Here is a 26,613-nt window from a genome sequence, read left to right on the forward strand (position 1 = left end):
TGATTGGCATTTATTAAATACAGACAATTAGTAAATTTCTAACATCTTTCAATTATAAGTGCAAATCATCATCAGTATTTAATTATAAAAAAAAGAGAAACAGGTAGTTCAGTTCAGCTGATGCCGAAATCAACTTCCGCCCACCCAAATAGTTGGAAGCACTCTTTAAACATTTAATCACCAGTACTATATAGACGACATAGAAACTTTCTAAAGGATATCAAATAAACATTTCAATTCAACCCTATTCAATCCCTGTACCTTTAAGGCTCACTGGAGCTGTGTCAGTGCTTAAAACACCTGAAGGACATTTCTTCCTGCATTAATTGAACCCAGCTGATCCTCAGTCAGAGGACAGAGTAACTGTACACTCATGGGAATTGTTCCAACACTGGTATTCCGCCCTGCATTGCAAGCTTTTGAGACCTTGGGAGACATCTGTTTGGCTCTTTCAAAGGTCATGCATTCATTGTCCACATATCACCACAGCCAACAGCTACTTATATCCCTTTCGGTTACAAAATACTGGGAACACATTGTCTTAAACAGCAATAGTTGATTGATCCTATCCTCTCCACCATTCCTCATTGTTGGTATCCTAACGTCCTTCACCCACCTGTCCCTCAATCTCCACATCTCTTCACCCCACCCCCTAATTCTTCCAGTTTTCCCTATAAAGCACTCCTATTTTTCCAGTAGTTCCATGGCAACCATTCTCTCTTGCAGTCTTACCCAAATGCCTGTCTTTCATTGCTAATTTTAGATTAAATATCAACACACAATTCAACTGTAACAGCTCAGCAAAGCTCCATTTCTCACCATAGCCTATGTGTTTTTTATAAACTTAGTTATTTTTCATCAACTGGTCAAAGCCGACGAGGCCAGCACTTATTGCCCATCCCTAGCTGTCCTTGAGAAGGAGCCACCTTCTCGAACCACTGTAGTCCTTGTAGTGAAGGTACACCCACAGTGCAGTTGAGGAGGGAGTTCCAGTATTTAGACCCAGTGACAATGAGCGACCAGCAATATAGGATAGTGTGCATCTTGGAAGGGAACCTGAAGATGGGGTGGTGTTCCTATGTGCCTGAAGCCTTAGACATGGTAGAGGTCATGGGTTTGGGAGATGCTGTCAAAACAGCTTAGGCAAGTAACTGCAATGCAATTTTCAGATGATACACAGAGCAGCCATGCAGTGCCAGTGGTAGCGGGAATGAATTCAGTCTCTAGCTCAAACACTGCCCCACTCTAACCCAGGAGTATGGTCCTATTGTAGGCACATCAGCTGAAATCAGAAAATGTAGAGAATGGGATCTAAGCCTGGGGTCACCCAGATCTCTGCAGCTCAGCTGATTGAATAAGGTCCTTGAGCCATGGGTGAAATGTGTGGCTCACTAGAAATGGTCACACATAGAATTTTTATCATTGGATGCATGGCTGATTTTCGGTCCTGCCAATACTGACATCGAATTGAGAAGGATGGGTAATAGCAAAGCTGCTGATCCAGTTCATTTACAAATGAGCAGCTTTGGTTAACATCTAAATATTGCTTCTACCACTACATCACAAAAAGTAGCTAACAATGACACAGTTAATATGGAATTATTTTCAGACCATCCTAAGAACTTGCTCGCTCCAAACCGATTCCTAATCTGTACAATGCCTCAATTTTCAGATACTAATTTACTCCTCCAGCTGCTGAAGATTTGTTTTTCTTTTACAAAGAGTCAAAAGCACTTCTCCAATCATGCCAGGCATGCATCCTTCAGTTCAGAGGATGGACAGCTTTTGGGTTGAGCAGTATTCCACAGGTGAACCTCAAAATGGACATATATGGTCACCTTTAACAGGATTACGTTTGTGCAACTACAGTGTAAAGGGGAACCAATTTTGGTGCTGGTGTCCACTAACTGAGACATTGTTCGTGCAAAAAAACTCCCATAATTGAGATTATTGATGGTATAGACAGTAACATAATGATGGGCATCATTCCCAACTTGACTCAGACCATATTTTCTTCTGGAATGAACATCATGGGATCCACCTCACACACCTGTAGCCTGCAACGGGTATTTACCAAAATGAAGTCTAATTGCAAAACCTAACCTGTTGTAACATGTCAATAACCAGAATGCTTCAACTGGTCAACACCATGTAGACAGAGCTAACCCTGGCCTTACTGAGCTTAAAGGCTATTCTTCAGAATACTGCAAAAGGATTGGGGAAGGGTCACAGGGAGAAAGCAGCAGAACGGCTTTGAAAAAAATCAGCCATGATTAAATAGCAGAGCAGACTCAATGGGCCAAATGGCTGAATTCTGCTCCTATATCTTATGGTCTAAAAGGACAAACATGGACCGCTTACAGCCAAGAATCACGCAACTGAGTAATGTTCCAATTTGCATTGGGAGATGGGGTCTTATATGGATGGATATGATGAACAACCTACAGGGACTGGGGGAACACAGAGATGGGGTGGTTTGATATGGAAGATCCAGTGAAGATCATAGCTGGATTATGCAAGGGAAAATAGCCCAAAACCAAGTTTGTGAAGAGAAAAATTAAAAACGATGCAACAAAACATAGTGGGAATTGGAGAGAAGTCATCCCACTGGCTGGAATCCCATCTTGCAAAAAGGTAGAAGGTTACAGTCGCTGGACATGAACCATCCCAGCTCCAGGGTATCACAGTTTCTCAAAGCTCAGTCATTTTCAGCTGCTTCCAATATGAGGTCAGAAGTGGACATCACAAGGTTGAAAGTTGCAGAAGGGTCAATCCATTCACAGCTTCCAAGACAATGTCCATGCACACATGCATCAAGACTTGAACAACTTTCAGACTAATTAGTTAATATTTACCTTGCTAAAAAGGAAGTAGTTTTATTTCTTAATGCTAAAGGGATCAAGTGAGGAAGCAACAATAAGGTACTGAAGTGGATGATCAGCTATGATCATATTAAATGCTGGAGCAGGCCTCAAGGTTTCACCATTTCTATCTATATTTTGTGTTTCTCAGATTTGTCCCAAAGAGAGAGCAGGCAGTGCCAATTTCCAACAACAGAGAATCTAACCACATCCCCCCGACATTTAATGGAAATACCAGAACTGGAGACCCCACCAAAACCTCAGAGGGCCTCATTTGTTAGAAACTTAACTGGACCAGCCACATAAACAGAGTGGCTGTAAGAGGGTATTCAGCAGAGAGTCACTCATGTCCCAAGCCCTCAAACCTTTTCTGTTAACAAAGCCGGGAGTGTGAAGCCTGGATAAATGCAGCTCCAACAACAGTCAAGAAGTTTAACGTTACACAACAGCAAGCTTGATTAGCATTTCCCAAATACACAACTATCACACAGGACAGCAGGTACATGGGATCATCACCCTCTCACTATCGTGACTCAAAAGAAAATAGTGATTTTGTTCATTGTCACCGGGTCAAAATCCTGGAACCTTCTACCAATAGCCCTGTAATGTTTCAAGAATGCAGCTCACCAACATCTGCTCAGTGAGGTAGGGCAGTAAAAGCTGGCCTTGCAATGTATCAGGATATTACCTGGAATACAAGGGTTATATCACAAGGGAAGATTACACAATTAGGGCTGTAGCTCTTGGAATTTAGAAGTTTTGGGATAATTTATGTTTTCCAGATATTAAGGAGGCAGTATAGTGAAGATGGAAGGAAGCTATCTCTGCTTGGAGTATTAGGGTTTTTGGTCATAGACTTAACATTCAGAGCCAAGTCTTTCAGTACAGAACAGGAAAGCACATCTATGAGCATGGAATGATAGAAGTTAATCTGATATTAATAGACTTCTGTTAAATTAAAATATTAAGGGAGATGGAGTTAGATCACAGATCAGCCTTGATCTCATTGAATGGCAAAGAGCAAAATCAAAGACCCCACCCACCCAGGTCATTCTCTCTTCTCTCCCACCAGGCAGAAGATACAGGAGCCTGAGGGCACGTACCACCAGGCTCAAGGACAGCTTCTATCCCACTGTGATAAGACTATTGAACAGTTCCCTTATACGATGAGATGGACTCTTGACCTCACAATCTACCTTCTTTGACCTTGCACCTTATTGTCTACCTGCAATGCACTTCCTCTGTAGCTGTGACACTTTACTCTGTATTCTGTTATTGTTTTTACCCTGTACTACCTCAATGCACTGTGTAATGAATTGATCTGTACGAATGGTATGCAAGACAAGTTTTCACTGTACCTCAGTACATATGACAATAATAAACCAATACCAATAGCCCGCTCCTGTCTCCATTTATTAATGTTCCAGAGGTTTTTTTCTGGTCCATATGATCAATATCTTTTACCAAACAACCAATTCCTGAAGGCTAGTACTAACTTCAACTTACCCAGCCTTTGAGTCATATATCCTAAATCACAGCACCAGTGTCAACAATCAGAGGTCAATGGAATTTAGTTTGCAGATATATGTGTCCTATGGGACTCTCTGGTGTGTGCCGAGGAAACTTGGGCAGTTCCGAATCAGTGGCAGAATCTGAAATTTACCTACAAGGTTTCCCTGGAGTGCACTGGCAAATTGAACAGATATGTGGAAATGACAGAAGAACAGACAGAAGCTTACAAGGTATTGGTTCTCAGCAGTCAGAAGAAATCTTGCCTCCCTAAATCCAGCACCGAGGTCTGAACCATCAGGGGGACACCCAAGTAGAAAGCTCGGAGAACTGTGAACTGTTCATGGGCAGGAGGGCTATCTTTTAAGTGTCTTAAAAATTGCAAAGAACACTTGTGAACTGAGTGATCACTATTGGTTGGACAAGAGAAGGTAATATCGAAAACTCTGATTACCTCTTCAAGGCACATTCTGGAGTTTCCATCCCCTTACCAACTAAAAGTACTTGCAGTACGATACCAAAACCTGGGCAAGGAACCACAGGAAGCAACTTCATGGTTCCAATTTTCTATCTTACATCTACAATGAGTACTGCCTCTTTGCCAGGACAGCAGAATTAATCCTGAAAAGTTCAGGGAAAATTACAATTTTCTACAACGTACCCAAAAGGAGGCTGATTGAAGAAAATCTAAGTCATTTTTTAAAATCTGATTTCTACTTTGGAAAACTTCCATACTATAAAAGTCAGTCTTTTGTTTTTATTTTTTTTAAATGGAGATTTTTGAAATACATTCACAGATAGGAGAGAAATTTCCACTCTCAAAACCTTAAATCAACAGCAATGCTGCAGAGTGTACACCGCAAAACAAGGTTCAAAAACAAAAACATACGATACTGGAAACACTCAGCAGGTCAGGCAGCATCTGTGGAAAGGAGGACAGAGTCAATGCTTCTGACTGAGACTCTTCATTTACTCTTCCACCTGAATTCACCTTCTCTCTCCACAGATGCTGACTGACCTGCTGAGTGTTTCTGGCATTGTCTGTTTTTTGCCTCAGGTTTTCAGCATCTGCAGTTTTTGATTTTTCACACACAAATCCTGCCTGCTCAGTTTGTTCACATGGAAACAAGCTGCCATTTTACAGAACTGGGTAGAATTCTGCTGCCACGTGACACCAGAGTATTACATCCAGCTCTTAACTGAACATCTCTGCCAAAAATCTTGAAATGCCTCACCTGCCTGGTGTCAAGGGTTACGCTGACAAACCAACACAGCAAGAAGATGGAACTTAATCAGTCAATACCATGTCACTCCAAGATTTGGCTGTCAGAGCCAGATCCTCAGTACAGCACCAGGAGGTCAGAAAGACAATTCCCCAACGTGGAGTTGGTCACAGGACAGCTCAGTCCTGCATTCCGCAATGCGAAAGATGCGAGGGGAATTCAATCCCCTCACCACCCGGAGAGCAGAACCACCCGGAAAATTGGTCAGAGCAATCTTACTCCAATGGAATGAACACAAACCAGTTGGGGGTCATTTGAATCACTCCTCCAGCTCTCTCGTGGCAACAAAATTATTAAAATAGGATACCCACAGCTGAATACACATGACAAAATGAATCACAGTGGAGATCTGGATTGCTTCAGTTACATTTGTGCATCACTTTCCCAATTACAACCAATGTAAATCAATCATCTTGTAGTGAAATCCTTTCCTGCATGACCACGAAAATGGAATATCCTTCTTCCAAATCAAGACTTCAATGCTGCCCAGTTCCTCCAGTCCACATTGAGAGCCACATTGGACAAGGCAGAACCTCCTGCTCTAATTGCAGTGATCTTGGTAGTGCAGAGGGTAGCATTTACTTCGTATACAGCCCAGCGTTCATCAGAAGGGAAATCACGCTGACCCCAGTAACATGCCACATCAGCGGCCGAGGAGACTCCGCAATCATTTTAAAATTAATAAAAACAAAATTTGTTACTCTCCCCAAAACAGTAATCTACAGCAAAACAGTGAGGTATTTTATTGCTCCAGCATCCACCAGTTTCTTCAGAAACAGCTGCTCATGTGTGATATTGTGTTCAGAGTTCTGTAAAAGTAAAAAGAGTTATAAAGCAGAACAAACCACACACTTACTTCCCTGACCAATTAGATCTTTCTTGTCCTAGTCATGCTCATAACGCATTTTTCGTTGTCACATTTAAATTTGGTTCACGACGTGGTAACCAAGAGTCCCTGTAGTGTTCAGTTAACAGACAATCCTCCCAGAGCATTACTGTTGGCAGGAATAAGCGGATCTCATTTCTGACCCACCAAACTGAATGGCCCGTGACATGTTCACAGATACAGAGCCAGAATTTCAACCACCAGCACAGAGTGAAGGATCATCCACTCTGCAGGAAGCAGCAGTGGGCCAGTGATGGCAGTGGCAACGGGACAGAGGGCAGACGAGCAGAAAGAGTTCATGTTCACTGTCATGGTCATACATACCCAGGGTATAAATGCCGTGAAAAGAGACAGTCACAGAATCACATGCGCACCAAGGCCATGCTACCCACATATCTGTGCTGTCTCCTGGCAACTGCTATCCAGTTCACCACACTCCATCTACCTTTCTCTTAACCTAGTCAAGGATAGATCCGAATGTCAAATTGCTAAAAATCCTTCAGTTATCATTCAGTGCCCTGAAGAGAACACAATACTAACAAAAGTCTTCTCCACTAACATTATGTGTCAGCTTTACTGATTAACATCATAATGCAGAGGCAGAAAGACACAAGATGAAAGCGACGGACCAAAGTGTGCATTTAAAATGGATGGATGGATAAGCTGGAGTTGCTGGGAGTGCAAAGGCATAAAAAAAGCATGAAAAACACGGCGATGCTGGAGGAACTCAGCAGGCCAGGCAGCATCCGTGGAGAAAACCAGGCGGTCAACGTTTCGGGTCAGGACCCTTCTTCATAAAAAAGCATTCTGTAAATGTCTAATAATTAAAACTATAAAAATAAAGTCAACACACCAGGCCTCTAAAGAAACAGCAGTGCATAGACTTCCCTACAGAACGAAAGAAAAACAAAGTCTGCCAGTAAAGGTTCCAAACCCTACTGTCCCTGATTACGGTTTCAAAAATAAAGTTATAGTAACATGGTGTTTTTTGTGGCAGTCATCCAGAGACTTGTAGAGAAAAATTCAGAAATATAATTTCAAGTCCCACAATACCATCCAAGGTACTGAAATTTAATTATTTAAATAAACCCAGAGTAGTCACTTGTAATGGGGACCTGAAATTCCCCTATGTATTTTAGGACAGGATCTCTGCCACCTTTATCCTAAATGACGTGCTCCGAGGGCAGTTAAGAATGAGCAACAAACAGTTACCCTGTCAACAACTCCGTGCCTTTGAAAGGATTGTGTAACTAAAAGCTCAATGCTTGGAATTAGCAACCATTCATTCTTCATCCATTTTAAAAATGAAATATAAAATGTATATGTCAAGGTAGAACTTAAACCCTCAGATACTTACAGTCATTGCTTTCATTGTGGTTTTGTCATAATAGTGGATGGGAGTATCTTGTTGAGCTATTGGATATCCAAAGCCAGCAACATGGACTTCATCACAATAGTTCAAGGCCACAGTAATAGCTAGAAAGCCACTGGTGGGATGCACTGGTTTCTGCAGATATTAAAGTGAAAAGTTGAGATCTTGCAATTGATTAGCAGCAGCTAAGCTGGGGCTGCTTCAGATGAGTTCTTTATCACCCCACTCAGCTCCAATTATCACAGCCACAATAACCCTGCAAATGATAAACTCACAATAGGCAGTAAAGAAAAACGGATTCCTAACCAAATCAGAAGCCTCTGGTTCCACAGTAATCCTTACCTAAGTGAACAGTAGATCTGTACACTCACAAGAAGCACCCTTATTATGAGGGCTGGGGAACATGTGAAGTAGTCAGGTGAGCAAACCAAGTTGGAAGGTTATCCCTGAGGGTAAGCACTAGGCTATGTGGTTCATATTTTTGTATAGTTAACAAAATGCTCTGGGATGTTCATTCATTAAAATCCTTTACTCAAATCATTCTATTTTACCCACTTCATGTGTAGAGGGAGTAATGAGGGAAGGTTTGGAAAGATACCCCATGGTGCAATGCTTTTTGTCTGTGTAACATTCATCGTTCATTCCTGTGTTTGAAAGCAGACACCTTGTGGAGACCACTGTTTGGTTCTACATGTACAAATTCAGGAAGAGTCTCGGCATTTCTCTTCAACAGGGTAAGGAGTGCTGAATTTTCTTACAGATATGTGCAAAGTGATCCGCTTTAGTGAGAGTTACCATCACTATTTATATGAACCAAAGGAATTTCTGTCCTTTGTTTTCACAGGAGCAGTTCCATTCAGTGAAGCACCTGTTGCAGGATCTTCCCTTGGATTTTCACTATTCAGTCAGTAAGATGCAGACAACAGTGGAATGGAGTCCCAGAAATGAAGGTATTATGAAGGCTTTGTTACTTAGTTATGACTAGTACGGAGACTGAAAGCAATTAAGTACTGTGTGGTTACTGGCAGTATGCAGAGTCTCTTTTCCCATTGGATAAACAAGTAGGTGAAATCAAGTACTGAGAGGTGAAATGTTCAATGGAATTTGCAACCTTCTTCAGGGAGAGCTACCAAGTTCTACACCCCACTCTACATTTGTGGTCATATGCAAAAGTGGCCAAGTCTCCCCAGTGGGTGCAGTCCTCATTATATAAATTAAATGTTATTTACAGTGTGGTAACAGGCCCTTCCGGCCCAACGAGTCCGCGCCGCCCATTTTAAACCCAAATTAACCTACCCGTACGTCTTTGCAATGTGGGAGGAAACCGGAGCACCCGGAGGAAACCCACGCAGACACGGGAGAACGTACAAACTCCTTACAGACAGCGACGGGAATCGAACCCCAATCGCTGGCGCTGTAATAGCGTCCTGCTAACCGCTACGCTACCATGCCGCCCATGAGAATCTCTATCGCTTGCAATGGCAAAGAGCAGGACTTTGGCTACCTGCACTGTATAGCACTGCGTTTGTGTCGTAGAGCTTGATGTGGCAACATTGATTGGCCACTCATTAATTGGTCAAGGAACAGCACATCTGTCTCAGACTTCACAGGTTCTCCAGAAAATGAGTGATCCCTCTTGTGCACTGAGGACCTGTGTAAGTCTGATGACTGCTGCATTTCTCCCACGGGTGCTCTGGTTTCCTCCCACATTCCAAAGACATGCGGCTTGGTAGAGGAGATAAAGAATCTGGGGGAGTTGATGAGAATGTGGGGAGAATTAAAAAAAGGGATTAAAGTGGGATTACTGTAAATGGGTTGTTAATGGTCAGCACGGACTCAGTGGACCGGAGGGCCTGTTATGTGCTGTATGACTCTCTCTCAAAAAATTGGTTAACAGTTATCAAATAGGAAAGTTAAACTCTTCTGCTCACCCAAGCACAACAAAGAGTAAAGCACAAGGCAGATAGAATCCTTCCTCCACTACATCTTCCCTAAAGAGCAGCCGTCTATCACCACTTTGACATTCCTGTTTCCCATACCAATCATTCTTATAGTTTCCCCCCTGAAGGTAACAAACCAAATGATGGGGAGCTGAGATTGCAATATGAACCCTACTTCTTTCTGGATCGTTGGTGTTAATATTTACTGCCCCACCCCTAGTTGCCTTGAGGTGGTGGTGGGGGTGAACCACTTTCTTGAACCATTGCAATCCTTCAGGTGGAGGTGCTCCCACAGTGCTACTGTGGAGAGATTTACAGGATTTAAACCCAGCAGCAGTGAAAGACTGGCAGTGGATTTCCAGTTCAGGCTGGTGTGTACCTTGGAGGGGAACACCCTGGTGGTGGTGTTCCCATACACCCACCACCCTTGTCCTTCTTCATGGTGAAGGCTGTGGGGTGGTCTGAACTGTTGCAATCAACACCACCAACTTTCAACTATTTAGTGCCTTTCACATAGTAAACTGACCCAAGGAGCTTCACCAACCTCCAAGACATTTGTTACCAAGCGACATAAGATGATATTGGGACAGGTGACTGAAAGACTGTGTCATAGAGTCATAGAGAGATACAGCACGGAAATATGTTCTTCAGCCCATTGTGTCCATGCTGATCATTAACCACCCATTTACACTTATTTTTTATTAATCCTTTTCTTTTATTCTTATCATATACCCCCCAGGTTATCCATTCACTTACATACTAGAGGCATTCACAGTAACAAATCAATCTACCAACCTGCATGTCTTTGGGATGTGGGAGGAAACCGGAGCACCTGGAGAAAACCCACGCAGTCACAGGGAGACCATGACACAGAGACAGCACCCGAGGTCAGGTTTGAACCTGGGTCTCTGGTACTGCGAGACAGTGGCTCTACTGGCTGCACCAGCATTCCACTTGGGAGGTGAAAAGCCAATTGTCCCAAGGTAGAAGGAACACTGAACTGTTTCATGATGAGATCTTGATGCAATTCCACAGAAACTAAGGGACAACGAGCTAAGCATTTTTTTTTTGCAAAATTTAATTCAAAAATTGCAAAATTATGTCCTTACCTGGTTGGACTTGGGAGGTACCTTCAATGGGATTTTCAATAATTTGGTAGCAGCTTGGTGTATGTAATATGGGTTGAGGATTCGGACGTTAGAAGGATTTGCTTCCCACACCAAGGGTGGAGGCTTCCAGAACCCTTTGCTTGTCTGGAACAGAAATAAATTGTGCTCATTTAAAGACTTGAAGGGACAGTGATCCACAGGGGGCCAATAATTAGCTAATGAATTAACGAAGCCAGAACTTTCAGGGCCTTCCATGCAAGTGTGGAGGTACAAGGAGAAATCATCCATCACCCCACTAAACACCAACTGTGGACTGGAACGCAGGAAAAGAATGAAACCATTTAGCACATCCAGACTATCCCACCATAAGAGATTACGGAGGATCTGCATCTGACTTCCATTTACCATCTTGGTGCCATATCCCTGAATATCCTTAGTTAACAAAATTGTGGAAAGTCTCATTTATTGATTGAGGGGGAAACAAGTTTCCATGTGTATGGTTTCCATTGAAGAGGCTCTTTACAATGGACTGGATTATGCTGGGGGTCATCCAGTGGTGTCAGTTGCAGCTGGTGTATTAGCAGAGTGTAAAGGACCAATGGGAATGGTTCTGAATGATGGTAGACTTTACACAACATAGCAGCAAATTGCCTAGCCTGTGGCTTAACCCAGCCACATCTGGCAATGCAACTGGTCTGTTCCTCTACTGAATGCATCACTGAGACCAACAGTGGTTCCATAACACACGAAAGCAAGAGGCAGGTGTACCACATCTGGCCCTTCGGCTCTACACTAGCTAGTGCTGCCCCATTCAATCTGAACCTTCACTGAAGAGTTAAGGGAAGGGAAGGGAAGTGATCTGTTTAATTTTACTTTATTTCAATTAAAGAACACAAGAAGGATGGAGCAGGACTAGGCTACCCAACCCCTCAAGCCTGCCCTGCCATTTAATGGCTGACCCATCCCAGGCCTCACCTCCTCCTCTGTGTCAGTTCCCCACAGCCCTCAATTCTCCGATCTTTCAAAAATTTATCTACCTCCACCTTAAATACCTCCAGTGATCTGTTCTCCACAACCTCCAGGGTACAGAATTCCAGAGACCCACCACCGTCAGTGAGAAGAAATTTCTACATACTTTGATTTCAAATGACCAGCCTTTTATCTTGAAACTACATCCCCCTTTTAAGACTGACCCACAAGTGAAAACATCTCAATATCTACCCATCATGCCCGCTTACAATCTTGTACATTTCAATAAGATTAGTGTTCATTCTTCCAATTAATTATATTTAAGTTAATTTATGTTTTCAATGGATTAATGTTAATTTTAAATGTTATATGTTCATATTTATGTTTTTTAATGCTCTAAATGTTTATAAATGTCTCTGATGATCAGAGCTGTCAGAAGGTTGTAGGTGGGTCCACAGGCAGGGTCAGCTTTACCACTCACTGGATCCCATGGATCAGCGACAGCAGGAATACCACAGACAATGCCAGGTGAATGATTCACTGAAGGTAAGCACGACATCAGGTTCCTGTGAGACGTGCACAAAAGGATGGACTGGGCCCATTTTCTTCCTTTCATTCATTTCTTTCTATCTGGGTGTACAGGCAAGATCAATATTTATTACCATCCCTAACTTCCTTGAACTGTGTGGCTTCTGGGCCACTTCAAAGAGCAACCACAGTGGTGGGTCCTCACCTGATGGACATTAGTGACAGCTAGCCAAGCCTGACTTTAGTCAGCAACTGTCCCCAATCAGCCTTTCCACTATCATCAATATCTGCGTTACCCAGAGGCAGATTGGCTGCCTTCTCACTCTTTCTGCTTCTGTGTTCGTGGAGGTGATGTGCTTGATGAAGGAAAGGAGTAAATACTTGCAACTGACAGATGGTGTAGAGTTGAGCCCAGATCTCCACAGTCCCATAATTTATCTCAAGTTAAGTCTGAGCTCAACCAAGAGTTTGAGGGAACAACCAGACTTGCCTGTGTTCTCCACTCCTGCTGCTTGGAGGAGCTGCCAATTCACCATGTCCCACTGCAGCATGGCCAAGATGCAGCTAACTGCAGGAAAACTGGAGGTCAGGGCTGGGTGACCTGTGATCTGTATTGGCCAATCAATGCATTTTTAGTGCAGTAATCAACACAACGATTGGATCACTGTTCACCAGAGGCCACAGATTTAAGATAGATGAACTGGTGTTGCTGGTTCAGGTAACTTGGTTTATGCACCAGTTGGTTAGGGTTTGGACTAAACAGCAGAGCAGTAGATGCAGGTTCAACAACATTTTAAGACGGAGTTAGATAAGCATTTGAAGGGGGAAAATTGCAAGCATATGGGGGAAAGACTGAAGACATACTGACTGGATTTTTCTTCAAAAGATCTAGGACAGACCCAAAAGGCCGAATGGCCTCCTAGGGCACCTTAACTAAAGTAGGCTAACCCCTTTGTAAGAAGTGGATTTCGCTGACCCCTTGAGCACGGTCTGGTATTGAGACCAAATGTAACTGACCAACTCCAAGTAGAAATTAAACTATTACAGGTGGCCTACTGCACTACACTCTATGTCTCCATAGTAACAACAGGCAGCCACAAACTGGGTTCAAAGTAAAACAGCAGAGAGTAAAGGCATTGGCGAAATGCACTCCTAGAGGAGGCATCATTGATCCCAACTAGTGACGTGAGACCAAAGTATTACAGTATTTTTTTCTCTTCACTGTCTTGTATAATTTATGTATATTTTATGTATAACTTATGTTTTGTGTGTTGTCTGAATCTACATGCCTGTGATGCTGCTGAAAGTCTTTCATTGTACCTGTGCCTCACTGTACTCGTGCACACAACAGTAAACTCGACTTGACTTGATCACTTCATTCCTTGCCTTTTGAGAATCATATCTCCCAGTCATTGCATTACAAAGCCAGGACAAGCAGTACAAGATAACCACATGATGGGGACATTGTGCAAGGAAGGCCATTGTCAGTGCTATCAGCAAGGGAAATTAAATGGGAACATTTCAGACAATGGTTGGAAACATTTCAAGAAGGTACTCCCACATTTGAAAAGTATCTGGATGAGCACTTAAATTGCTATGGCATAGGAGGCTACAGACCATGCTGGTAGATGGGAGTGGAGGAGCTGGGTAGTTGGTGGGGCAAAGGGCCTGTTTCTGTGCTGTAGGATGCGTTGACTCCAAGAAGCCATTTCACATTGTGGCGCAAAAACCAAAGGCACAAAACTGAGGATAAAAATCACTGCGCCATGTTTCCTGTATGAGTTTCCCCTGGTTTGTGAGGCATATTCGTACAGTGGCAGAAGAAAGAAATTTGATGTTTTCAGTTAACTAAGCCCACCAGTGACCGGATCTTCTCTACAACAATAGTCCTCACTCAACTCTTTTCTCATTATACAGGATCGCACTGAGCCAACGAGCATCCACTTGCTTGAAGGGTAAAAACACGAGTAGCGTGTCGGGATTGTTTTCAAACTTGGGCTTCAAACCCGCTGATTCAGGGTAAAAGAAACGCAGAGTGGTTTTGTTGCCAACATCCTTCTCGTAGCCTCGGACAGGAGCATCGTTTATTCTGCAGAAATGAAACAGAGGGCAATTTATCCACCCATATCCCCTCTCCCAGACAACACAGTGCCTCCTGTTACCATGTGTGGTCTCCTCAGGTTTCTTGCCTGTGTTTCTATACTGTCCCTCGTCCCTGAGCTCATGTGGCCAGGGAACAACCATCGTCCGATCAGTGACACTTGAGCAGAAGTTGGTGAGAATAACCAGTGCACTCACCTCCACAATCCCCCATACCACTCATACTATTAACCCTCACAATCCGCTGCCTACCCTGCACTGGATATGGAAGCTGAGGCGCTGACTGGGCTCAATGTGCCATAAAATGGATTAACAGCTAAATAGGTCAAACACACTAATTCTTTGGTGGCAAGGTGCTTTCAGACAGCACCCTTGCACCCTCTCATCTTCACTGGCTCTCTGTAGAATCTCTAACTTCTTTGCCTCGGGATGTTCAAATCCCTTAACATATCTCTGCCCATTCCCCCAGTCCTTATCAGAACTCTGCATTCATTCAGTTCTGGGCTCCTGGGAGGAGATACAGGAACCTGAAGACCCACACTCAACGATTCAGAAACGGCTTCTTCATCACTGCCATCAGACTTCTGAATGGTCCATGAACCCATGAACACTATCCTGTTATTCTTTTTTCTTTGCACTGTTTATTTAGTTTTGTAATTTATGGTAACTTTATGTCTTTGCCCTGTACTGTTACTGCAAAACAACAAATTTCACATCATATATAATAAATGATAATAAATCTGATTCTGATACCCAGTTTTCATCATTCCATCATTAGCAGCGGCGCATTCAGTCACCACAGTTGTAAGCTGTGAAAATCCCTCCTCAAATATCCCCCCTACCAACATCTTTCACCCTTTAAGATGCTTCTAAAATCTTTACAGTTCTGACCAAACCTTCAGTCCCCTCTCCTGATCTCTGCTTATCTGGTTCGGTGTCAAGTTTGTGCCCAATTACACAAATTATGTCCTGTCAGGTGCTTTGGGACATTTTTATTAAGGCCCTGTGTTGACAGAAACTGCTGGTGTTGTTTGGGTATCAAGGCTTCCTTAAGAGCAAAGGCAAACGAAAAGCTGGGACAGGAACCGAGGACACTCGTACAGCAGTTAGCAGCCAAGTGAGCAGGTAATCTGCCAGCTCAATCACGCACAGAGCCAGAAGGAAATATATCTCGATAAGAACCACAAGAGATGCACCTCACCGAATGACAACATCGTATTTGTTGATTGTTTCTCCGAGGGAGCTGTTCCTCAGAGTGTATCCATTACCAATGATAACGCATCTTTTACAAGCCAACCTGAACAAAAGACACAAGACCTACAATAAAAATGAGGTCCCCTCAGTACAGTAACTAAACACCAACAGAGACTACAGCACATGATGTCTGTGCTAATGCAGTGTAAATAGTATCCCACCACTTTGATCTTTCCCCTACTACAAAAGTTTATACATTCTTCCCCTTAATGCAATGGTTGTAGATTATTAATTTGCTTTGTTAAAGCTTATGTTGAGCAAGGATCAAATTCTAGCTCCATTGAAATCTATGTGACATTTTTGGCATTCATTATCTTTTGACGGCTTCTTGAAATGGGGTTTTCAGTTTATTATTCATCACAGCCAGCTAGACACCAATAAAACTGGATACCAAGGCACTTAAAGGCAGCAGCTATTGACTACAAGTGACGCCTCACTGATAAACAACTTACCTCTTAATATTCTCAGGCATGTCATAATGTATTTTGGCCAATATCCTGTTAATTGATTGTTCTGGAAGGAAAGTGAAAGGTTTATAATGACTCAGTGATTGACTCACCTCCTGACCTGCAAAGCTCACCATCAATATTCTGGGGATCACCACTGACTAAAAAGTCATCTGGACCAGACCACATAAATAGTGGCTAAAGAGCAGATCAGAGGCTGGGTTTCCTTCAGTGACTGACTCACCTCCTGATACCCCAGAGCCTTTCCACCATCTACAGTCAGGAGTGTGATACTCACCACTTGCCTGAATGAGTGCAGCTCTACCAACACTCAAGAAGCTCACCATCATCCAGGACAAAGCAGTCCACTTGAATGGCACTCCTTGCAGCACTGTAAATCTTCTCTCTCACCACAGCCACACCGTGGCTACAGTGTGTACCATCTACAGAAAGCACTCCAGTTAATCGCCAAAGCTTCTTCGTCAGAGCCTTTCAAACCCATGACCTGGAAGGGTAGCATGCAAACAGAGAGAACAATATCTGCAGGCTCCCCTCCAAACCATCCTGCAAATGCATTGCAGTACATTCATCATTGCTCAGTCTAAGTTCTGGAACTCCTCCTCCAACAGCACTGCTGGGGTGTCACACTGGAAGAGCTAGGGCAGTTCAGAAAGGCAGCCAAACACCGTCACCTCACTGGCAGCCAGGGGTGGGTAATAAATGCTGGCCTTGATCCCTAGAAAATGAATTAGAAATAAAGCAGGGTTTTGCTTGTGGTGTGCAGCCCATTCCATATTACCAGATGGTTCTCAAAACTGTACAATTGAAAATTCAGTGTAGAATAAATATTGGGATTCAAATTATTTTCCCATTTTAGACAACTGTTTGTCTGCCTCAGGATACAACAGGTCCAGTCAAAGTAAAGCTCCCTCCACTCGAGAAACAAACTGCTTCCATTCTAGGCTCAGAACAAACAGCTCATCTGCTCCACCAGTGTCACATCTTGTCTCAGACCAACTCTGCAACTAAGATTTCACTAGTAACAGCGTACTTAGGAACATCTTATTCTGCAGGAGCACCCACTAGAAACCGTACTACTGATACACAAGACTTTCGCCCTTTTATTGCGACTGTATTTAATACCTGTCCGATTGTGGCTTAGTCAGACAAAAGGAAATAATTCATGTTGAAAGATTTTGTGTTTATATGTACATATGTATATACATATACACATGGTCTGCTCCAGCACAATACAGATGGGACTATTATGATGAAGCACCCTTCAATCATAGCCCATTTCAATACAATACCACCTCATCCCTTAAAGCCACACAAAAGAGATATCATCTTGTCTTAGATCTGACGTGGTGCTATTCCAGAACGCTGCTAATTCAGTAAAGATTGTGCTGAAAAAACAGATAATGTGAATACCATGCCATAAACTAACAGGAAAAATAATGCACAAAACAAAATATGCTCCGGTCAGTGCTCCATACATGCTGGTTTCACAGATCAGCTCCTGCCCAGAATCTCAGCTGTACGAAAGAGTCTCCTGGTGAACCCATTTGCAGATCCACATCCTGCCTAGTGGTCCACTGTTAATGTCAGACCCAGATCCACACGAGTGCTGGCAGGGGTGGCATTTGTAGGTGGGATTGACGTGAAAATTGGTGTTGTTGTTGATAGTGAGGAGGCTATAGTTCAATACTGATGAGCCGGATGAGGGATGAGACGGTTAGATAAGCAGAGCAATGGGGATGGAATTTACTCCTGCTAGGTTTGAGGTGTTCCATAATGGGAGGGAAAAATAAGGGCAGGACATACACATTGAACGGTAGGGCCCTGGGCAGTATGGAGGAAAAAAGGGGAGCTTGGTGTACAAGTTCAAGGATTCCTGAAGATGGCAGGACAGGTAGATAAGGTTGTGACGAAGGTGTATGGGATACATACCTTCATTAGCAGGGCACGGAATGTAAGAGCAGGGAGGTTGTGGTACAACTATTTAAAACATTAGTTAGGCCACAGATTGGAGTACTGTGTACAGCTGTGCTTGCTACACTACAGGAAGGTTGCAATTGCATTGGAGAGGATGTAGAGGAGATTCACCCAGACGTTACCTGGGATGGAAAGTCTCAGCGACGAGGAGAGGTTGGATAGGTTGGGTTTGTTTTCCCTCAGAGTGGGGGAGGCTGAGGGGGGATCTGATAAAGTCCGTCAAAATTAAGAGGGGTATAGAAAGGTATTTAAAACCGGAGGGAATGGGTTTATGGCAAGGAATAAAACATTTAGAGGGGATTTGAGGAAGAATTTTTCCACCGAGGGTGGTTGGAACCTGAAACACACTGCCTGAGAGGGTGGTGGAGGCAAACACTCTCACAGCATTTAAACATCTGGATGAGCACTTGAATCACCAAGGCATAGAAGGCTGTGGTCCAAGTGCTGGTAAGTGGTATTAGATAGGTACTAGATGATTTGAAAAGATCTAAGGGCCTGTTTCTGGGCTGTATGGCTCTTATGATTTAATAGAGGACATCCAATGATTAAAGTACACCCTTAGACATCCATTAGCCAGCTGTTGAGCTAATAATCCCATTTCTGCCGACCATTTCTTCATGTGGGGCAGGGAAGGGGCTGGCCAGAAAGAATGGCTCTCATGTGGAAATAGTCAGCTCGGTATTCCGAACATCAAAGAATGAAATGTGCTGTATGTTTCTCACAAAAACAAACTGAAAACAGTCAAGGGAAATTATTCGAGTAATGTCTGCCAGCAGACCAGGAGTAAAACGACTCAAGCTAAGAGGTTCATTTGTCCATCACTTCTCCCTCCTAATCCCACCCCAACACTCACCGTCAACCCACCCTGGGTCAATTTATTCTGAACATGATGAAAGGGAATCAATAGAGTACTGAAAGACTTCTCACCAGTGCCTTTAATTCCATACGGTAATTCGTGGACGTGGTAGCTTTTCTCTTTCCACCAAACATCATTTAAATTTAAGAATAATTTTGTGTTTTTTGTGAAACTGAAACAAAAATGAAAGCAGGAGATTAAAGCTCATAATCATATGACCACAGAAAATGTGGAGTAATGCTTCGAAGAGGACTTTAGGCAATATAACAAGAGGTGACTTACTTTGATATAACCCGCTGACTGTACATGTTTGAATACCCAATTTTGCAGTTCCTTTCTTCCACACTGTAACTAAACAAAGACAAACTTTAATGGCATCTGCTGCCCCTTCATTAACAAGAGAACTTGTTTGGCATGAAATTTAGGAACCTAGTTTTTCGGCTGTGCTTTCAACCCACTCATTCTGGCAGCAGAAAGGACTTCCTCACTCCCTTCTGCTGCTGCCCACAAGGTCCTTATGTAGGTGGCTTTGAACGGTCTCGGTCTAATTCTCTTCCATCTCTGCCAATTGCTCCCAATCTCACATCACTTTCCCTTACAACCACAGGAGAAGCAACACATGACCTTCTACCTCTTCCCTTCCCACCATCCAGGAACACAAACACTCCTTCCAGGTGAAGCATCTCTTCACTTGCACTTCTTCCAGTGTAGTGCATTTGGTGCTCATGACATGGCCTCCCCTACAATGAAGAAACCAAACTCAGATTGAGTCAGTGCTTTGCGGAGCACCTGTGTCCAGTCTGCTGGGGTTACAATGAGCTTCCATTTGCTTGTCAATTTAATTCTTCATCTTACTCCCACTGACCTCTCTTGCTTTGTCCTCCTACACAGTTTCAATGAAGCCTAACATTAGGTCAAGGAACAGAATCTCATTTTCCAGCAAGGTCCCTTTCAGCCCCCTGGGTTCAACAGTGAATTCCCCATTTTCTCTCTCAGAATTGATCAATTCTGCTCTGGTCATCCATCTGTAATATTAACCCAGTTTTTCTCTGATCATCTGAGCATTTTCAATCTCTCACCATTTCCCACACCTTCTCTCACACAGCAACCCTGGCCTCAGCCCTATCCACTGCTCTCACACCCTATATGCCACTTAAAAATAACTTGTTCTCTATTTCCCAGATCTGACGAAGAGTCTTTGATCTAAAAACATTAGTTCTGTTTCTCTTTCCGTAGATGCTGCTGGAACTGTTGAGAATTTATAGCATTTTCTGTTTAATTTCAATCTAATTCAGTTGACCTTCCACCTTCACCTCACCACCAATACACTGTGGCTGTCGGACATGTACTAGCTGTGGGATGAACTGCAGTGATTCTCCAAGGCTTCATCTGCAGCAGATCCCAAAACCAACCTCTACCTCCCAGAACGGCAAGAGGGGCACATACACAGGAAGCCAGCAGCAAGGTTTTCATCCAAGTCGCACACCACCTCAGGTTGGAACTACATTGCCATCCCTTCATAGTCACTGCGTCTAAATTGTCTCCTTACTACCTTTACCACACAGGCAGCTGTGGTGCTAGAATGCAACCTTTGTAAAGTCAATTAGACTTGGATAATAAATGCCAGAGTTAATACTTGAAACTGGCCAATAGTTTAGCTCTGAAATGGCAACCATATCCCGAGCAATTACTGGGCACCAGATATGGAAAATGGAAAGGCTACCTTGTTTGCCAAAGGATTGCACTGATGGACTAGAGGAAACCCCGAAATCCATGCTGTACCGTACCTGGGCAGGTTGGATGGGGGAGTTTGGAGGGAACCCGACTATTTATTGAATTCCTGTTGTACCCATTCTTGGAATGTTTGATCTGATGCAAAGAGGAAGTTTTATCCCGTATCAGTCCCAGGCCATTCCTGTCATAGAACCATAGAACACTACAGCACAGAAAACAGGCCATTCGGCCCTTCCAGTCTGTAACAAAACTTTATTCCGCTAGTCCCATTGGCCTGCACTCAGTCCATACCCCTCCAGACCTCTCCCCTCCATATATCTATCCAATTTATTCTTAAAACTTAAGAGTGAGCCAGCATTTACCACGTCAGATGGCAGCTCATTCCACACTCCCACCACTCTCTGAGTGAAGAAGTTCCCCCTAATGTTCACCCTAAACCTTTCCCCTTTCACCCTAAAGCCGTGTCCTCTCGTACTCGAGGTGGAAAGAGCCTACTCGCATTTAATCTGTCTATGCCCCTCATAATATTGTAAACCTCTATCAAATCTCCCCTCATTCTTCTACTCCCCAAGGAATACAGTCCTAACCTGTTCAATCTTTCCCTGTAAGTCAACTCCTGAAGACCCGGCAACATTCTAGTAAATCTCTGCACTCTTTCAATCTTACTGATATCCTTCCTATAGTTAGGTGACCAGAACTACACACAATACTCCAAATCTGGCCTCACCAATTCCATCTGCCATTTTCTGGCCCACTTTTCCAGTTGGTTCAGATCCCTCTGCAAGCTTTGAAAGCCTTCCTCGCCGTCCACAACGCCTCCAATCTTAGTGTCATCAGCAAACCTGCTGATCCAATTTACCACATTATCATAGATCATTAATATAGACAATAAACAACAATGGTCCCAGCACAGATCCCTGAGGCACACCACTAATCACAGGCCTCCAGTCTGAGAAACAATCATCCACCACCACTCTGACTTCTCCCACACAGCCAATTTCGAATCCAGTTTACAACCTCTCTATGGAGACCTAGTGACTGAACCTTCTGAAATAACCTCCCATGTGGGACCTTGTCAAACACCTTACTAAAGTCCACGTAGACAACATCCACAGCCTTTCCTTCATCTACTTTCTTAGTAACCTCCTCAAAAAGCTCTACAAGATTCATTAAACACAATCTACCACGCACAAAGCCAAGCTGACTATCCCTAATCAGCCCCTGGCTGTCCAAATACTTGTATATCCGATCTCTCAGAACACCTTCCAATAATTTACCTACCACTGATGTCAGGCTCACCTGCCTGTAATTACCTGGTTTACTTATAGAGCCTTTTTTAAACAACAGAACAACACAAGCTACTCTCCAGTCCTCCAGCACCAAACCCATGGCTAAGGACATTTTAAATATATCTGCCCAGGCCCCTGCAATTTCTACACTAGTCTCTCTCCTGGAGTTATCTGACAGGACATGAGTTTCACCTTGCAGAGTCGGGAGTTAGAGCCAGATTTGGAGCAGGACCTTTGAAAAGGGGGGAGTTTCTGTGCCTGTGCTTATGAGGTTCACCTTGCAAGAGTATAAATGAGGCACATTTGAAAATTGTTACCAGTTGATAGGTTTATTAACAGCAGCAAATAAGAGGAAAGGCAGGTATAAGCAGATTGGCCATTGTGTCAATGGGCTAGTGTTAGAGTGGGGGTATTGAGGCTTTGGTTCAAGAGGCTTCGGTGAGAAGAGGTGAAGGTACAGTAAGTCTCTGGTAAGTCCCTTTCTTTCTTTGCTTTGGTGTTTCCTTCACTGCCAGGCCAGAGTAGTGCAAATGGCTGCAGGGTCAGTGGTGTGTTCAGCTTCTGAGATGTGGGAGTTCTGGGAGACCTCCAGTCTCCCTGATAGCTACATCTGCACGAGGTGCATCCAACTGCAGCTCCTTACAGACCGTGTTAGGGAACTGGAGCTGCAGCTGGATGACCTTCGGCTCCTACCGAGGAGTACATAGACAAGGGCTACAGGGAGGCAGTCACCCTGAAGCTGCAGTAGGCAGGTAACTGGGTGACTGTCAGGAGAAGGACAGAGAATAGGCAGGTAGTGCAGAGTACTCCTGTGGCTGTTCCCCTCAATAACAGGTATACTGCTTTGGATACTGTTGGGGGGGGGGCTGGGGGAGGGGGGGACCTACCGGGGGAAAGCTGCAGTGACTAGGTCTCTGGCACTGAGCCGGGTTGTGGCGCAGAAGGGAAGGGGGGAGAAGAGGAGAGCGGTAGTGATAGGGGATTCCATAGTAAGGGGGGGGCAGACAAGAGATTCTGTGCATGTAAAAGAGACTCCCGGATGGTATGTTGCCTGCCCGGTGCCAGGGTCAGGGACGTCTCGGATCGGGTCCACAGCATTCTGAAGGAGGAGGGTGAACAGCCAAAGGTCGTGGTACATATTGGTACCAATGACATAGGTAAGAAAAGGGATGAGGTCCTGAAAAGGGAATATATGGAGTTAGGTAGGAAGCTGAAAAGCAGGGCATCCAAATTACTGGAGGAGATTCTTAGACAGGATTTATGGACATTTGGAGAAGCACAGGCTGATTAGGGACAGTCAGCATGGCTTTATGAGGAACAGGTCGTGCCTCACGAGCCTGATTGAATTCTTTGAGGATGTGACAAAGCACATTGATGAAGGTTGAGCAGTGGATGTGGTGTACATGGATTTTAATAAGGCGTTTGATAAGGTTCCTCATGGAATGCTCATTGAGCAAGTCAGGAAGCATGGGATTCAGGGAAACTTGGCTGTGTGGATTCAGAATTGGCTCGCTCATAGAAGACAGAGGGTGGTGTTGGATGGAGCATATCCTGCCTGGAGGTTGGTGACCAGTGGTGTTCCGCAGGGATCTGTTCTGGGACCCCTGCTCTTTGTGATTTTTATAAGTGACTTGGATGAGGATGTGGAAGGGTGGGTTAGTAAGTTTGCTTATGATACAAAGGTTGGTGGTGATGGGATAGTGTAGAAGGTTGCTGTAAATTACAACAGGACATTGATAGGCTGCAGAGCTGGGCTGAGAAGTGGCAGATGGAGTTCAACCCGGATAAGTGTGAAGTGATACACTTCGGGAGATCGAATTTGAAGGCAGAATGGCAAGACTCTTAGCAGTGTGGAGGAACAGAGGGATTTTGGGGTCCACATCCATAGATCCCTCAAGGTTGCCATGCAGGTCGATAGGGCTGTTAAGAAGGCGTATGGTGTGTTGGCTTTCATTAGTCGGGGTACTGAGCTCAAGAGTCACGAGGTAATGTTGCAGCTCTGTAGAACTCTGGTTAGACCACACTTGGAGTATTGTGTTCAGTTCTGGTCGCCTCATTATAGGAAGGATGTGGAAGCTTTAGAGAAGATGCAGAGGAGATTCACCAGGATGTTGCCTGGATTGGAGACCATGTCTTATGAGGATAGGTTGAGTGAGCTTGGGTTTTTCTCTTTGGAGAGGAGGATGAGAGGTGACTTGATAGAGGTGTACAAAATGATAAGAGGCATAGATCGACTGGAGAGTCAGACCTTTTTCCCAGGGCGACAATGGCTAACACGAGGGGACATAATTTTAAGGTGATTGGAGGAAGATATAAATGGGGATGTCAGTGGTAAGTTTTTTTTTGCACAGAGAGTGGTGGGTGCATGGAACACACTGCTGGTAGAGGTTGTGGGGGCAGATTCATTAGGGACATTTAAGAGAATCTTAGACAGATATATGAATGATAGAGAAATGGAGGTTACGTGGGAGGGAATGGTTAGATAGATATTAGAGCAGGATAAAATGTCGGCACAACATTGTGGGCCAAAGAGGCTGTTCTGTGCTGTGATGTTCTATGCCACGAGGCACCTTTATAAGGTTTTAAGTGTAACCAATGCATTTAAAACCCGATGAACTATTTACTTACTCATCCAGCAAAACCTAAACCACCACAGTTTTGCAATACTACAACCACTTTGAACTACAATGGATTTAGGTTTTTTTGTTCTAATTATGTTCTTCCTTGTAAAAAAATTGTGTGTAATTTATGTTTGTTTTTTTCTCGTGAATGCTATTTATCTGACACTCTGTGCCTGTGATGCTGCTGTAAGCAACTTTTTCATTGCACCTGTGCACACATGGACTTGTGCAGATGACAATAAACTTAACTTTGACCTTGAGTTTGTAAATGGATAACTGCTGATGTGTTAACAGTAAGTAATGGAATAACGTTACTTGTTAGGAAAATGTTATATATTTAAATGTTTTAGTATTTTTATGAATGAAGTATATTTTGAAATTTAAAAAGGGTTATTGAGTATAAACCAACAGTACTGAGTATGAAGCATTCATATCTCAGAAACAGATAACAATAAGCAGCATCACAGAAACAAAGCAAGACTCTAAGGTGACTCTAAGGTTCCTCCAAGCTCATACTAGAGATCAAAACAGGGCAGGTAACATAGTTAACATTAGGTGCAGAATCTTTTCTTGAACTCTAAATCTTAAATATTGGAATTCTCTAAAATGTATTGAACCTGTAAGTGATACTGTTTCTCAGAATAAAGGGAATACAATAAGACCTCTTTAATTCTCACAAGGGATAAGGATACACACTTGCTGCAGGTAACACAAAATGCAGGTACCACTAAGGCTGCTGGCGATGACCCCTCCAGGGATACATCACTCTGTAAATAATTTTTAGCTTGTCAAAACATGCCGAGTCTCTGAGGCCTAGCACAGACTGCACCCCAGTCCACACTTCGGACCACTGCTCCTGCTGCACACTCCAGTTTCTGTCACACGTTGTTGACTGACTTCACAAGTACATGTTGGTGTTCCTGATCTTTCAGTGCCTCGAAGAAAAAAAACTTAAGATCTGTTTGGAGTCGAATTTGCAGATCCGGGATGATAGGTCAATGGATAATGAGAAATGAGAACATTGTGTAAAAAGTGCTGGCCACAGTAAGGTTTCACTAACAAGTGTTCTTGAGAGAAAACATCCAGGACAATTGCACTGTTAGTTAACATGAAAGATCCACAGTCACAGAGCTGCAACGCCACAGTTAACAGCAACGGAAATAGAGTATCTTCAACAAAAACTGTGATGTATTCATGGCTAACATGGCTAAACAAAGTTGGTTTCAAATTGAAAAAGAGCAGCACAATTTTGCAAAGATACATTGTAGGCCAGAAGTTTAGGAACTTGTTAGAACCGGGTGTTGACCTAAGGAGGTGGGGCAGGGGGTGAAAACAACCCTGTCCTCGTCAACGGAGCTGTTGCAGAGATGGTCGACAGTTTCAACTTCCTAGGCATTCAGATCACCAGCAACCTCTCCTGGTCCCTCCATGATGATGCAGTGATCAAGAAAGCACATCAGCGTATGTATTTTCTTAGGCATCTGAGAGGATTTGGCTGTCAACGAGGTTTCTCTCAACCTTCTATAGGTGCACTACAGGAAGCATCCTGATTGCATCCGTCTAGTATGGCAAACGCTCTGTTCTAGACCAATGGAACCTGTAGAGAATGCCCAGTCCATCACAGGCTCATCACTTCCTTCCATCTAGTCCATCTTCATGGTGCGTTGCATCAGGAAGGCTAATAATATCGTCAAGGGTGCCTGCCACCCTGGCCACTCCCTTTTCTCTCTTCTACCTTCAAGGAGAAGATACAGCAGCTTGAAAGTCCAGATGACCAGACTCAAGAACAGCTTCTTCCCCACTGCTGTCAAGACTTCTGAACCAATCACCTCTTTCACACCCTCTTCACAGTGATGCTGCT

At 43.6% G+C, this 26,613-nt stretch overlaps 1 protein-coding gene across 6 annotated transcripts in view; it reads right to left on the reverse strand.

Moving 5' to 3' along the window:
- st3gal4 (ST3 beta-galactoside alpha-2,3-sialyltransferase 4) overlaps window positions 1-26,613 on the reverse strand; it is a 90,874-nt gene continuing 64,261 nt past the window's right edge. For all 6 annotated transcript variants that reach the window (XM_052039900.1, XM_052039897.1, XM_052039898.1 and 3 more), the window contains exons 4-11: window positions 19,391-19,459; window positions 19,180-19,280; window positions 16,264-16,324; window positions 15,759-15,854; window positions 14,357-14,546; window positions 10,961-11,104; window positions 7,897-8,046; window positions 1-6,462 (exon numbers count right to left, since the gene is read on the reverse strand). In XM_052039900.1, coding sequence (XP_051895860.1) covers window positions 6,373-6,462; window positions 7,897-8,046; window positions 10,961-11,104; window positions 14,357-14,546; window positions 15,759-15,854; window positions 16,264-16,324; window positions 19,180-19,280; window positions 19,391-19,459 — 901 coding nt within the window. In that variant the 3' untranslated portion in view covers window positions 1-6,372. The remainder of the gene's footprint in view (window positions 6,463-7,896; window positions 8,047-10,960; window positions 11,105-14,356; window positions 14,547-15,758; window positions 15,855-16,263; window positions 16,325-19,179; window positions 19,281-19,390; window positions 19,460-26,613) is intronic.

This window comes from Pristis pectinata, chromosome 27 (assembly GCF_009764475.1).
Source record: "Pristis pectinata isolate sPriPec2 chromosome 27, sPriPec2.1.pri, whole genome shotgun sequence".
NCBI classification, from domain to species: domain Eukaryota; kingdom Metazoa; phylum Chordata; class Chondrichthyes; order Rhinopristiformes; family Pristidae; genus Pristis; species Pristis pectinata.